Here is a 14529-nt window from a genome sequence, read left to right as displayed (position 1 = left end):
ATGAGAGGTTTGACTATAGCCTAGTACACAGGGTAAACAGGAATCCAATTCCAAAATGTGGAGACTGCTCTAGTCCTCATTTTCCCATTTTTCCACCTTGTTCACTGATCCTGTAGCTACTCTGGACTAGGGTCAGAGCCCCACAAATTGTAAGGACACTGTCCTTCATACTGCCAGATAGCAGACACCAGCAGCAGTTTGGAGAGTCCACATGACTCCTCAGCCTTCTGACCAGCTTGCCGCAGATGCGGGGCTGGTTTTGCACTACCGTTTAAGGATGCCAGCCACAAGCTCGAGTCCACTTCACACTCTTATTTTCTGACTTGCTGGCCACTAGTGCCCTTTGAGTGTGCTAAGTCACTGGAGAGACTCAGAAGGGAGTATCCCTTACTTACAACTACAGGTTTGTTACAATGTAAAGGATTCAAACAAAGAGTTGCAAAAGAGGGTTCCCAAAGCACACCTCTCATGTCCCAAGATGGGATGGTGCCGCTTTACTTAGAGCGGTGTTCCCATCAACTAGGAAGCTCTCAGGATTCAGCACTGACTCAGGCTGCTGGGGCTGCTCTTCCTGGTTTTACCAGCCCCCTCTTTGCAGCACAGATTCTCAGGTGGGCTATGGAAGCTCCAGACCAAGCCGCCCCATTTACTCCGAGGATGACTTCTCCCAGAGCTAAGAACAAAGATCACCATAGTGGGGGTAAACTAGATCCTTTTTAAAATAAGCATGTGAGAACTAGAGAGTAAAAAATGCAGATGTGGAAAGAATTGAGGTGGTGAGGACTAGGATTGAGTTTAAAATTGTTAAAAAGGAATTACTGGAGAAATCCTATCCTGCCCTCTCACTATTTGACTAGCATGAAAGATAGTTATGCAGTAGTGGTTTTTACATGTAAAATTGCTAATATAAAGGTAATTAAATTTGAAACCTGGTTTGTTAAGATGAAGATTATGGAAGAGATTCGGGTCCTCCAGCTAAGAAAAGCCGGTCATCTCCCCGAGAAGCTAAAAGTAAGCGGCGATCTGGGAAGAATTCTCAGGAAGATAGGTAAGGGACGAGGACCTCTCTGCTCTTGTTTACACTGTCACCCCCTCCCCCACAATGAAACCTTAGTGTATTGGGGGGAAGTGCTTAAGACCTACGTAGCTTTGTGTTGTACATTTCATATCATCTCAAGTACTGCTTCCGGATCTTTAGGCATCTTCTTTAGGTTCTGGGACTTCCTTGGGCTGGTCATGGAATCCAAGGTGATCTACAAGAAGCCTTTGCCGCAACCTTAAACCTCTGAGAAAGGTTATTGCAAATTAATGTTAGAATGGACAGTGTCGTTGTAGTGATCACAAAAACTAACTGACCTATTCAGTCACAAATCATTGGCAGCATTACCACTAAAGATTGGAAGACCCCAGTTAATCATCTCACAATCAATTCTTGCAGCTTTTCTTTCCCATGGTTTTACAAACAAGTTCAGTCGAATTGTAACTCTGATTAATTTTGCTTCATGAGACTAGGACACTGGAGCTTTTGCCTCTGCTTGTAAAGGAGGATTATACACACATAGTACAGCATAACTTTTACTGTAGTGTGGCATTCAAGGATTTATGTGTATCTATCTCTAAATGCATTAAGAGAACTCCAGAAAATGAAATTGTTCTTAGTCATGGTAAGCTTTTAATCAATTGCTTATTTTGCAAAACATTTATCTACAAAAGTCACAGGTTTCAGAAGCAGTGGTGATAATAGTGCCACCCTTAAGAGTTGTTCGCTGTTTTCTAGTATATTGTGTATGTATATTACGATTTATTCAAACCGTGCCTGTGTTCGACCGGGAGTGCTCGCCTATGGAGGTTCCCTGGTTAACAAAGGCTGCTCAGAAAATGGAGTGAATAGGGTTTGAGACTGTCTCTTGGATTCCAGAGTCCCTTTTAGTCATTAGGCTTTCAACTCAGACTGTAACAAAATGACTGAACTGTCCAAAATATATATATATATATATATATATATATATATATATATATATATATATATATATATATATATATATATATATATATATATATATATATATATATATAACTCTCGCTGGTTCTTCTCAAGTATTTACCTTGGAGCCCTGGAATCACTACTGTAACAGTATAACCCCAGACAGAACTCTTGCTGTCTTCTAGTCCGCATTTCCATTTCCCTCTGGAGTGTGCTGCTCCGTGTCCTGTTATAATATTGCATCATTGTCATTTCATCTAGCCGGAATGTTTTCTTATTGCGGTCATTTGGTTGGATTCTCTCCTACATGTGGGTGATTGTAATAAGTACAGTTTTTCTTGCCATTTGTATTAAGTGACTTGGCTGTTTTTGTTCCCAAGTGTGTTGTGTTGGTTGATTGATAATCACTACCTTAAAAGTTTAGTTGTGATTTAACCTCACTGACGTAAGGTTCAAGGATTTACTTACTTCTGTAAACACAGTAAGAGAACTCTAGAAAACTCAGCTATTCTTAGTCATTATGATGAACTTTTAAATTAAATGCTTATTTTGCATAGTGACATGGAACTGTGACAAGTTTCAGATTTATGAAATGTCTTGGATTCAGATTTCTTAGTAAGGAAATATATTTTGTTTTCCTTGTTGTTTAGGAATCTTGGGTTCAGTGGCTTGCCATTGCTTGTAGTCTGGGTTAGGGAACATGCCAAAAGATTCACGAGACTCACCATTTTGGAAGAGAAAGTGATGAATGCAGTTTTTATGTCTGAATTGTCTTTTGTTCTTAATTTTTTCTTGTGAAAACAAAATTCAGTGTGGGTATTATGAGCCCTAACACAGGCTGCTCTATGCATACAAACAGTCATGTCATCACAGTCTGGAATATCATCAGCCTGCATTAGACCTCAAACTGCGTTGTGTACATGTGGTGAGGCAGCGCATGCAGTAACAGCATGTATAGTTATTGTTGACACCATATTGTTTTTGTTGACCCTCTTTTCCACTTACAGAGCTAATTTACTGTTTTTCTTTGAAATAAATATTTGAAAACATTTAACCTACTGATGCCTCAGTTAATGCAATTTCATTGATATCTATTTTTATTTTGAAATTTATCAGTAGCTGCTGCATTTCCCACCCTAAGCTTAATCTTGAGTCAATAAGTTTCCCAGTTTTGTGGTAAAATTTGGTGCCTTGGCTTATATCCGGGTCTACTGATAATTGAGTATATACAGTAGTCACCAGAAAACAGGATGTTAGAACCCAGTTTCTAAGTTAAAATTTGCTTATTTGTGAATTTAAAATTTTGTTTATAAAAATTGAAACCCCTTATTTCATTTTAGAAGAGTTGTCTTGAGCTCACTTTGATTTCCTTTATGAAAATTTCTTCATGTGTCTATTTCTCGTGTGTGTGTGTGTTTTGATATTTCTGATGCATGAAAATATTGGAAGCAAAAAATACTAAGTGATCAATAAGTGATTTACATTTATTTCGCATTAAGTAGTTTTTTTCACAATGTTTTCAGCTACATAACTGCACCCCACACTTCCCTTAAATTCATACATTTTAATGGGGTTGGTTTTTTTTTTGCATTTTGGCAAGATTGCCCCATTTGTCTGCTCAGTGTACTGCCACGAACACATTCATTTCATGTAACCCATGTTTATGCCCACTGTCCACAGAGAATGTTTCTAGGTAACTATTTTTGTGAACCACATTGTACCCGTGGGTGAGAAATTTTCACCCTTGTTGGTAGACATTCTTTGCATCTTCTGAGTCTGTGGAGGCAGTGTTTTCTAAAGTAGATCAACGTGTGCCGATTCCGAGGGGGGAAAGTCATAGAAGTAGTTTCGCTCCTTGTCATCTGTTTAAAATGTGTTCAGGACACATTGATGTAGACTTAGACCTAAGACTGTTTGTGTTTATTTCTCTTGATAGTGAGGACTCTGAAGAGAAGGATGTGAAGACCAAGAAGGATGACTCTCACTCAGCAGGTAGTAAACTACTGCTAGTAGATTAGTGTCATGTTTACGTTAGTGTTATTTGTTTGCACATTTTAACACACAGGTTTTAGATACCAGACATTGTTAGCAGTACTGGGGTTAAAAAGAGTTTGCAGCTTGGCCTACCACTCCCATGTTAGATTTTAAAAATTACTCAGGTCCCTCTAATGACTGAAAAAAACCACCTCTTATAATCAAGGATGATGTGGAGATAGCTGCTTTCGCAGCCCCCGGGATCTTTCCAGCACCCCCGCCCGGGGGTGGTATTACCCCTTTTGGAAAAAAATGGCTTTATATTGGATTCTTCATCATGGTAACTATTACAGTCGCCTGTGAAGCTTTTATCAGAATATATGCAAACCTTGAAATAACACTGCCCCCCTGTATGCAGCTCTCATGGAGTTGAAACTGGTTCTTGAAACACTTGCACTCACTGCAGTAGCTACAGAAAAAATCTCTGCCTGTAAGGAGGCCCAAACGGCTCAAACCTATGTGGTTCAAAGATCACCTGAGCATATCCTGCCCTGGGTTTTCCAGTTCAGTGGGTCTAGATGAGACTTTGTTATATATACAGTAGATAAATAATAGAGATACCCATTTCCTGTTGTTTTTGTGCTTTTGAGTCAGTTCTATGGGACAGTATTAATGCTAACCCATAGGGTTTCCCAGACTGAACACTTGTATCATCAGGTCTCCTTTGAATTATATAAAAAACCAAAACCACACTCGCGGCCATCGAGTCCTTGCTGGTTCATAGCCACTCCTTGTGGGTTTCCAAGACGCTGGATCTTTGCAGGAGCAGACTGCTTTAGCTTTTCCCATAGAGCAGTTGGTGGGCTTGAACCACTGGCCTTTCGGTTGACAGGCCATCCTCTAATACACAGCATTGCTGCCAGAGCTCTTTTAGGTAAGGACAAAAAGAGTGGGTGACTCCAGTTTGAAAAGCCAGCAGGTTCATTTAAAATCGAAGTCTCTTTGACCAAATAAAAATGTTACACTCTGGTGGCTTTGTTTACTGTTGTTATTTGTTTTTGAATTTACTCCTTAGAATCAAGCATTTAGTCAATACTGTTCTCAGCTTCAAGCGTTAAGGTAGAAAATGGACATTGGGCCTCCCCACAGAATACTTTGTTCTAGTAACCCAGCATTCTGTGATTCTTACCAACAATTGCTGAAGACGAAAAGGGTGCACAAGCAAATGTGAAGAAAGCTGATGGTGGCTGGCTATCAAAAGATACAGTATCTAGGGTCTTAAGGACTTAAGATAAACAAGCAGCGTTTTAGCTCAGAAGCAACAAAACCCACAAGGAAGAAGCACACTAGCCTGTGTGATCACGAGGTGTCGATGGAATCAGATATCAGGCATCAAAGACCCAGGAAAAAAAAATCATATGTGAATGGGGGGGGGCGCAGATTGAAGACCCAAAGCCCATCTGTAGACAATTGGACATCCCTCACAGAAATGTCACAAGAGATGAGCCATTCACTCATCTGATACAGTACTGATGAAACATACAACTTTCCTGTATTTCTTGATTGCTTGCCCGTGTGCCACACCCCCCACACTCCACTATCATGACCCCAGTTCTACCTTACAAATTCGGCTAGACCAGAGCATGTACACTGGTGCAGATAAGAACTGGAAACACAGGGAATGCAGGACAGATAAACCCTTCGGGACCAAAAAATGAGAGTAGCAATATAAATGTGATGGTAAGGGGCAGGTGGGGGGAACTGATCACAGTGATCTACATATAACCCCATCCCAGGGGGACGGACAACAGAAAAGTGGGTGAAGGGAGACAGTGGTCGGTAAAAAGAATAATAATAATTTATAAATTATCAAGGGTTCATGAGGGAGGGAAGTTGGGGAAGGGGGCGGAATGAGCTGATACCAAGCACTGAAGTAGAAAGAAAATGTATTGAAAATGATGGTGGCAACATGTACAAATGTGCTTGACACAATGAATGGATTTATTGATTGTGATAAGAGCTGTAAGAGCCCTCAATAAAATTATCTTTTAGTAATTTATTTTAAAAGAAGATAGGCAAGAATTCTGCTAAATTCATTCCACAGAGCCATTTTGCCTTTTTTCTTATGCTATCTGGCTGCCTACATTGAAAAGAAATTAACCTGCTTTGCTGTCATTCTGTTCACCTCCTTTGTGGACTCTAATTTGAAACTTCGTTTAATGAGGTTTGTGAGCCCTGCAGGGTGAGTAAGTCTTTGCTTGTGTTAGGCACAAGGAACCCCGAGTGACACAAGATCTGCAGTTAGAAGCGACCAGCTGTTCCTTGCGAGACAAATGAGAGATTTTCTGCTCCCACAAAAGCATCACAGTCTTGGAAGTTCACGGGGCAGTTCTGCCCGGACATAGGGGTGCTGTGCTTTGGAATCAACTTGATGGCAGAGTTTCCTCTGGTTTTAGTAGTTAGCACACGGGGTCCTCCCAGGTGAGTGTAGTTTGGGGCTAAGGTCAGCTTTACTTCCTGCTACTTATCTCCAGATGAGAGTTTTGATAGAGAGTGGTTGCTGAGAACTGCCAGTCTTATTCCAGAAGAGAAACAGCTCAGTCTTTAAAAGTGAGGCGTGAAAACCCCAGGAAAGGGGTATAGATAGAAATTAATACAAACTATACCTTCATGTAGCGCCAGCAGGCCAGTAGCTTACCTTTTAATCAGACCCATTGTCAACATGGCTGTGCTGAAAATATCTTAACTATGAGAGAAACCCGGATGGTGGGATTGGTGAAGCACTGGGTTGCTGACCATCGGGTTAGTGGTTCAAACCCACCAATTACAGAAGAAAGATGAGACTGTTTACTCTTGGAAAGATTTGCGGTCTCAGAAATTCTAGAGCAGTTACACTCTGTCCCAAAAGGTGAGGGGCACTTGGAGTCAGAATAAAGATCTCTCTGCACCCTCTAAATTGAAACGGCCACGCCACATTCACCAGTTAGCATTTCAGCCTTTAGGATCAGCATGCTAATGTTTATTTTTGAATCTAGGAAGAAATTCCTATGGAAGGTTTTCTTTCTCCTATTTAGATTAAAAACACTTTTCTAACTTTAACTGCAGAAAATAGTTAATAGGTTTTCATATAATTTAGAATTGTAGAGCAAAACAATGTGGTGCGTTTAAAGTATCTTGTAGGAAGATGTACACACCTGAGGCTCAGCTCCTTATTATAAACTATCAACCCAGCTTGCTTTGTGATGATGGGTGTGTTATCTTATTCAAGTTCATTCTTTGGGGATTTTAAGTCCTGCGTGTTTTGGAGTTTTTTGGTTTTTTAGGTTTTGTGTGTGTGTGTGTGTGTGTGTTTTGGAGTTTTGAGGGATAGAATTTGCTCTTTAAATGAAATATAAAGACTACCGGTTATGTCTCATACTCATTCCTCAGTGGTGGGCGTTCCACTCAGCTGTTGGTTAAATGCACAAAGAGCGCTTCATGGCATCGCTGGTTTTGATGTTTGTTGCAGAGGATAGTGAGGATGAGAAAGAAGATCATAAAAGTGTCCGCCAGCAGCGGCAGGCGGCGTCAAAAGCGGCTTCGAAGCAGAGAGAAATGCTCATGGAGGATGTGGGCAGTGAGGAAGAACAAGAAGAAGAGGACGAGGCACCCTTCCAAGAAAGTAGGTAAAACCCGCTGTGGGCACAGTTTCTGACCTGGATGGCTTTAGTGACTGCCTGGAGGGTTCTAACCACTGACATAACAATCCTTTCCCCAAAAAGCTCAACTGCCAACAAGTTAGTTCTGACTCATAGTGACCCCATGGGACTGGGCAGAACTGCCCCTGTGAGTTCCCAAGACTAACTTTTTTCAGGTAGAAAGTCCCAGGAGTAGCTTTCTCCTCTGGAGTAGCTGGTAGTTTCTAGCTGCTCGCCTAACCACTTGGCCCTTGTGTAAACTCCATACACCACCAGAATCCCTGCTCCTTCCTGATAGGACTCGGCACAGAGCACCAAGCTCACTGCCATTGAGTCAGGCCTGGCTCATAGGGCCTGTGTTCCTGGGCAGACGGCCCCAGTGCGTTTCCAGGACTAGAGTAGCTCTTCACTGGAGTAGAACGCCCCGTTTTTCTCCCTCGGAGTAACAGTTTGGAACTACTGATCCTGGTAGCAACCCAGTGGGTCGCCACTATGCCAAAATTAGTTCACTAGATTAGGTAATAATTGCTTTTATTAGTGGAGTTGACTGTTTTGATAAACCATTGATATGCTAAAATATTCTAAACCTTCCAAGATTCCCATGCTTATAATGGTCTACCATTGTTCACGATTGCATTCTTTACGCAGTAACTGATACCGCCTTGTACTCAAGAATTGAATGAACAGTTGTTAGCTAACAGTTACGTGTCTGTTGGTGTTTGTGGTTTTGGCCTGGTGGAGGAAGTGTAGACCTCTCCCACTCCCTTGAGAAAGTTCATGACAGGTTTCTTCCCAGGTTACTAATCAGATTAGTAATTTTTTGTGTTTCTGCATTTATTTATTTATAGTTGCATGATAAATTCCAGGTCTATTGGATTTCATTTACCTGGTCTTGTCATGGGAATGGTGGGGCTACCAGAGGTTGTTGGATGGCTTTGGGTTTTATTAAGATGCCCCTTCCTTAAACTCATTCGTGTCATGTTGGTTCTGACTGCCCCCCAGGGCGTCCAGGGTTTCTTCCCCCGGTGTAGTTCATGGGTTCCAGCCAGCACCCTTACAGTGAGCCGCCCAGTGCTTGAGCCGCTGCGCAGCCAGGACTCCGGATCCTTTCGTATTTTCAATGTACTCTTTAACCAAGTCATGTGATCCTCTTGTGAGATGATGTAAGGCCAGTTGGCAGTATAACTGCAAGTAGACCCTAAGCATTAGGGTTTATCCATTCTACACCCTAACTTTGTTCCCATGGGAGAGTCTGCACAGCGAGTTGGTTGCTAACATTCTTCTTTTCCTTAGAAGATTCTGGCAGTGATGAAGATTTTCTAATGGAAGATGACGACGACAGTGATTATGGCAGTTCAAAAAAGAAAAACAAAAAGATGGTTAAGAAATCCAAACCTGAGAGAAAAGAAAAGAAAATGCCTAAACCCAGGCTAAAGGCAACAGGTGAGTTCTGTGAAAGGGAGATTAAAATACTGATTTGAAAAATAGCAAGAACTCCAGATTCTGTATTACATCCTGACATTTGCCAGATACTTAGCAGGAATACAAGAATTCCAAATGGACTTGTCTTCTAGATCTGGAAGTATCACTAAATATGGGTTAGGATTTGCTACCAGATAAAGCTTATTTGAGTTCCCTTTAGCAGTTGTGTTTTCAGTGTTTCAGAAAGGCTACTTGATAGGTTGGCTGTATTAAAACAGGGATTTCTACCCCACCTAGAGTCTAGTGCGCTTAGCTGTCTGTGTTCTCTTATGGGCTACCCTACGTTGCAAGATTCCGGAATTGCCGATTTGTATTGCCATCCATGTTCTTTCATCCACCGCCCACACACACATACCCATGAGTCTCAAATGTAAGTAGTTAACAGATTGTTGAAACTGAAAAACACACAAACCTACATTAATACAGCATTTAAGGTCTGTGTTCTGCCTTGCCCCAGTTCCCCAAACCCCACTGTTAGGTCTCACCTTTCATTTGGCCCTTGGTGCTTCCTGCTAGACGAGTCTCCTAGGCAAGCTTCGTTTATCACGAAATCACGAGACCGGGCTTGCTGTTTGAACCTTTGCTTTTATTCAGGCTAGTAGAATTGGGGCTTCGAAAGTTAAACCTTTGGCTTATCACTTCTTGTACTTGGGGTCGATGCAACGGTCAGATGCTTTGAAGGCATTGGTGTCTCTTGTCCTCTTAGCTTGGTTTTTAAACACACATTTTATCATGACTAATTGGCTTCACAAGGCACTAAAGATGAGGTGCCATTTCAGGCACGTTGTGTTTCTCTGTGTTGTGTGACGGAGTAAACTGCTGCCACAAGTCCCTTCTGCTCCTGGCAACCCCCACCCCACCCCACTCCCAGGTACGTTTCAGAGAACAAAGGGATTCATGGGCTTCTCCCAAAGTAGCTAGACCATCAGGCCTTCTAACAAGTCTGGGGCCTCTGGCCTCCAACTTTCCAATGTTAGCAGCCGAGCCTGTTTACCGCTTGGCGAGCATCACCCCCATACCTCCCCTCCCGTTCATGAGGATCATTGCTGATCCACGTGACAGTGCTGGTTTGAGAAGGAACAAACCTACACTCCCCTGATTTCCCGTGGCTAGTTCCGAACCTGAGGGCGGTTTCTAGGAATGTGTGTGCGCCGTGGTGCCCAGCTGGGTGGTTAGCAGGTGGAGTTGTGTCTTTAGGCTTCCCTCGTGGAGGTGGTTGTGTCGCTGGTTTATGTGGAAGCCGGTTGTCTCTCTTAACCTTTCTCAAACGGCCACTCTCCTTCCTCCAGTGACGCCCAGTCCGGTGAAAGGCAAAGGCAAAGTGGGCCGTCCCACAGCTTCCAAGGCATCAAAGGAAAAGACTCCTTCCCCCAAAGACGACGACGATGACGAGCCAGACAGCCCTCCAGAAAAGAAAGCCTCTGCCAGTCCCCCTCCAGGGAAATCCGGGGATGAAGGGTCTGAAGATGAAGCCCAGTCTGGGGATGATTAAAAGTGATGATGTTTGGGGAGAGATTTTATTAAAGAGAGAAAGAAAGAGAACCTACTTAAGATAGAACGTGGTTTTGGCTATGGCTTGACTAAAGGCTTTGAATGCCTTTTTGTTGTTGTTAACCTTTTCTTTCTTCCTTCCTTTTTTAAAATTTTTTTTTTTAACAAAACCATTGTATCTTTTAAGTTACCTCTCTTGGCTGTTGGTCTTCTCTTTGCCATCACCACCCCACCCCACCCTCAATGAAAGCCATGTCAATGAATCACTGGATTGACTGCTTCATCTTTTTATTTTAATGTACGGTTGTATCGCAATTAAGATTTGAGATGAACACTATAAAAATTTTACTTTTAGCTAAATGATAGGAAGTTGACCAGTAATCAAAAAGTGTAGTATGGATTTAGTTAAAAATGATTGCTTCTTTTTTTCCTACCTGCACTTTTTTTAAAATCCTCTAATATGAGCTTTTATTATCTCTATACATGAGTATCAATGTCTTTTTAAAAAATCATGACCTTAAGCTTCCACTGATGAGGCAGGTAGGGAAGGAGATGAAGGTGAATTCTAAGTTGTTACTAGAAGTATTCCTATTTTTACCTTGGGAGGGGCTGCCTGACTCTGAGGGTGCCAGTACCCTTTTCATTCATATCGGGGCGCAGAGACTCGCACGGGACACTCTGTCCTGTGCGGTCTTTAAGAAGCAAAAAAAAAAAAAAGGCAGGGTCACCAAAACTGAAATCACTTTGGATTTCAGATCTCATTCTCTTAAGGGTTCGTGTTTTTAAAATATGTATGTTTGTTTGTTTCTTAGGTAAAATTTTACCACGTATATCCCCACCCCAGGGAAAAGCAAACCCTGACATTGAGATGGCAAGGCCGAGCTCTGCGCCACGGAACTTGCTTCCCAAACTGACAATGTTGTCTAGGTTGTAAGCAAATAAAGTACTGGTTCATGCGAAACTCAAATGCAAACGGGTTGAGATGTTTCCTTTCTGAGAACAGAGCTGCTGTTCTTCTCTTCTGCTGTAGAGTGCGCTCAGCTGCCGTGACCCAGGCTGGGTTGAGGTAGTGTTCTCCTTTCCACGCCCCAGCGGCCCCTTTGTTCTGCAGCGCCTTCCATCAGTGCATCTCTCCACTGCTTGCTTTTAGCACCAGCGCCTCGACCTGCTCCACCACGAGGCGCCCCGGGCTCGACTCCTCAGGTGTCCACACCCGGTCCTGGACAAGGGCATGGGAACCCTTGGTCCCCTGCTTACTGCTCTGGTTGCTGAAAGCAGGCGTTTGGGGCTCAGCAGTGCTAAAGAAGCCCTGCATTCAGGAGCCCTCTGTGCTGTTGATGAGCAACTTTTTATAGGTCTCACCAAAGAGGCATATAAAATAAAGAGACATAAAAAGGACTTCTAAAAGGAGACTTGTGTAGGTTTGAAACTGAGAAATTCCTGAAATTCAAGCTCTTAGCTCTTTCCTGCCTTTTACCTGGGTTTGCTTCCTTGATGCCCAGCTTTTAAGCTACAGTAAGTTCTTGTCCCCGACAACATGACTGTCTTGCAGGTGTTCTAAGATGAAAGGTTTTGCCAGGAATATATTTTTTTATTCTATTTTTGAAATCACCCAGTGGATTCATGCCCTCACTGTTACTCCATCTATGTTAATAAGTTTGGAATGTTCCATGCCAGGACAAAAATATAAGACTTGAACATAAGTAGTGGTTAGATTATCTTTCATGCATAAACTTATTGTTGGGAACTTGATAGCACTAGTGTGGAAAGATTCTGTTCTGTAGTGGGTCTGTTGGAGAATCCATTTTTAACAAGAACGTGGACGTTCCTTGTAGTAAAAGACCTTCCAGTGTTTCTCCCACAGGCTGCCTCTTTTAGGGGTTTATAACCAAGGCTTTACTCCTTGTAGCATTGGGGCTTTTGTAGATGACGTCTCATGAAGAGCGGGAGAGCGGTCTTAAGACGCCAACCTTGCGACTGTGTGACCCGAGTTCTCACTGGCAGAGTCATCTGTACTGGCATCTCTGCTCGTGATGTACACACCCATAACCACGGCCTGATTGGGTCCTTTAGGTAACTTGCGTGCGTTTGGGTGTATGCATGTTTGCTTGTGAACACCCCCCTTCTCATTTTGTTGTTTGTTTTTCAATCATAAGATTGAAAATGTATTCTGTATGCCTGAGAGCCTAGCGGCCAGGCTCCAAATGATTTGCTGCCCATCACACCGCCCCAGTCTGCCCCTAGGCCACTGCATGCTAATAGGAGGGTAGTTGCAGGGCCGCCTCTGGAAACAGCTGCTCAGTGGGCATGGATGTGATGCCCGTGGGCTGGCCATTGGCACCGCCCTTGCCTCCACTTCCTCCTCTTTCCAGGTTGCCTGTGGGCAGGTGGCAGTAGCGGTGGTTAGCTCTCTTAATTTGCAGTGCTCAGGAAATAGGACTTAGAGGTGCTCGTGAAGTGTCTGTTCCCACTGTTGGCTTTCCCCATGTGACGACTGACACTACACCACCCACCCAGCCCCCAGGCTCCCTTCCAAGTGATAGCAATGGGCGGCTGGCTTCTCCTATGAAACCTGTCTGTGTCTTGCTGCTACATCTGCCTCTGGTCGGCATCAACGGGGTGGGCCCCAAGGGATTTCACTTCATTTTAGAAATGGTAGATTTTCTTGCTTTTCCCTCTCACCCTTCTAGTCCCGTGTTGATCCCATAAAAGAAACTACTGGTGTTTCCTCTTAAGGAGGGGATGAGGCAAATCTTTCCTTTTAAAGAACCGGTGTCGATGTGTTCCCATGAAGGACCATTGATGCTGGTTTTGTTTACCTTGGTCTTTAGTGGAGCGCTTGCTTCCTTGGGCAGGAGTGGAGCTCGAAGTTAAAATGCAAGAGACTGAGGGGCCAACCGAACCGGACACTTGGGCTTTGTCAGAACAGTTCTCTTTGTTCCATGAGCATTCAAGTAGCAAGTCGGTTTCAGAGTGCTGGCTGGGGAGGGAATAGTGCTTGTCTTTAAGTAAACTGCAACTGAGGAGATAGATGCCTTTCCGATGGTTCGGTTGGGAAAAAGGAGCACTTCATACCAGGAGCCTCAACAAAGCTTGCTTTCTGAAAGGCGGCATGGCCGTTCGTTGTCCCTGCCCTCAAGAATGAGTGTGCCTTTAAACAGTGCTTTCTGAGCCTGCATCTCTGGGAGCTGTGCTGGGGAGAAAGGCTTGTCACTGGAGGAGCCCGTGTGTGGTCTTCATGGGCTTGAGAGTGACATGTTTGAGACAGAATGAGTAATACACATTTCCTGCTGAGGAGTAGGGAAACTAGAACAAGCTGCTTTCTCTTGAGGTATGGATAATTGTCCGTTTCTCTGTGAAAGACGCTGGCTTTATTTGAAAACAGGGAGTTCATTTATTGTTTGAATCAGGACACCACACTACCCAAACCAAGTTTCAATCTGCGACCCATTTCCTTTCTGTCTTAGGATCAACTTGAGAGAATTCTTGATTCCCAAACCCATTAAGTTGTGCGTCTCTCTTAGGGTTTTTTGTTTGTTTGTTTGTTTTCCCCTCCTCAAAGCCTAACTCACAAAATTCACAGTGGTGCTGACTGTGTATTAACCACTATTGGGGGAAAGAATCCCATAAACCTGGCTGTTGCCATGCCAATGGAATGACTGAGCTGGTGACATCTGTGGGAGCATGCTTTGTGTGGCTGGTGGAATGCCACCATTGTGCATACACTTTGTACATCGGGGGTCAAGGGGGGTTTTTCTAGATTATGGGGGGTGGGTAAAATTGGGATTTTTTGATTTTTTTTTTTTTTTGGCTGGGGTGGGGGTGTAGTACTCAGTTTATGCCCTAAATAACATGTATAAAAACCCCTGAAGTATTGTGTGGGTGTGAGTGTGTGTTTGTATATGTCTGGCAATTAAACCT

General features: G+C 43.2%; 1 protein-coding gene across 3 annotated transcripts in view; it reads left to right on the top strand.

The window, feature by feature from the left end:
• The window catches only part of NUCKS1 (nuclear casein kinase and cyclin dependent kinase substrate 1), a 36653-nt gene extending 25072 nt beyond the window's left edge, over positions 1-11581 (top strand). For 2 of the 3 annotated variants that reach the window (XM_075529395.1, XM_075529403.1), the window contains exons 3-7: positions 943-1048; positions 3921-3976; positions 7467-7619; positions 8929-9078; positions 10407-11581. In XM_075529395.1, coding sequence (XP_075385510.1) covers positions 943-1048; positions 3921-3976; positions 7467-7619; positions 8929-9078; positions 10407-10609 — 668 coding nt within the window. In that variant the 3' untranslated portion in view covers positions 10610-11581. The remainder of the gene's footprint in view (positions 1-942; positions 1049-3920; positions 3977-7466; positions 7620-8928; positions 9079-10406) is intronic. The other variant, XM_075529386.1, reaches the window with a different exon arrangement.
• Positions 11582-14529: the final 2948 nt, after the last annotated feature.

The sequence above is a fragment of the Tenrec ecaudatus genome, chromosome 1 (assembly GCF_050624435.1).
Source record: "Tenrec ecaudatus isolate mTenEca1 chromosome 1, mTenEca1.hap1, whole genome shotgun sequence".
NCBI classification, from domain to species: Eukaryota; Metazoa; Chordata; class Mammalia; order Afrosoricida; family Tenrecidae; genus Tenrec; species Tenrec ecaudatus.
The sequence above is the reverse complement of the archived record's forward strand: the minus strand, read 5'-3'. Positions and strand labels throughout refer to the sequence as shown.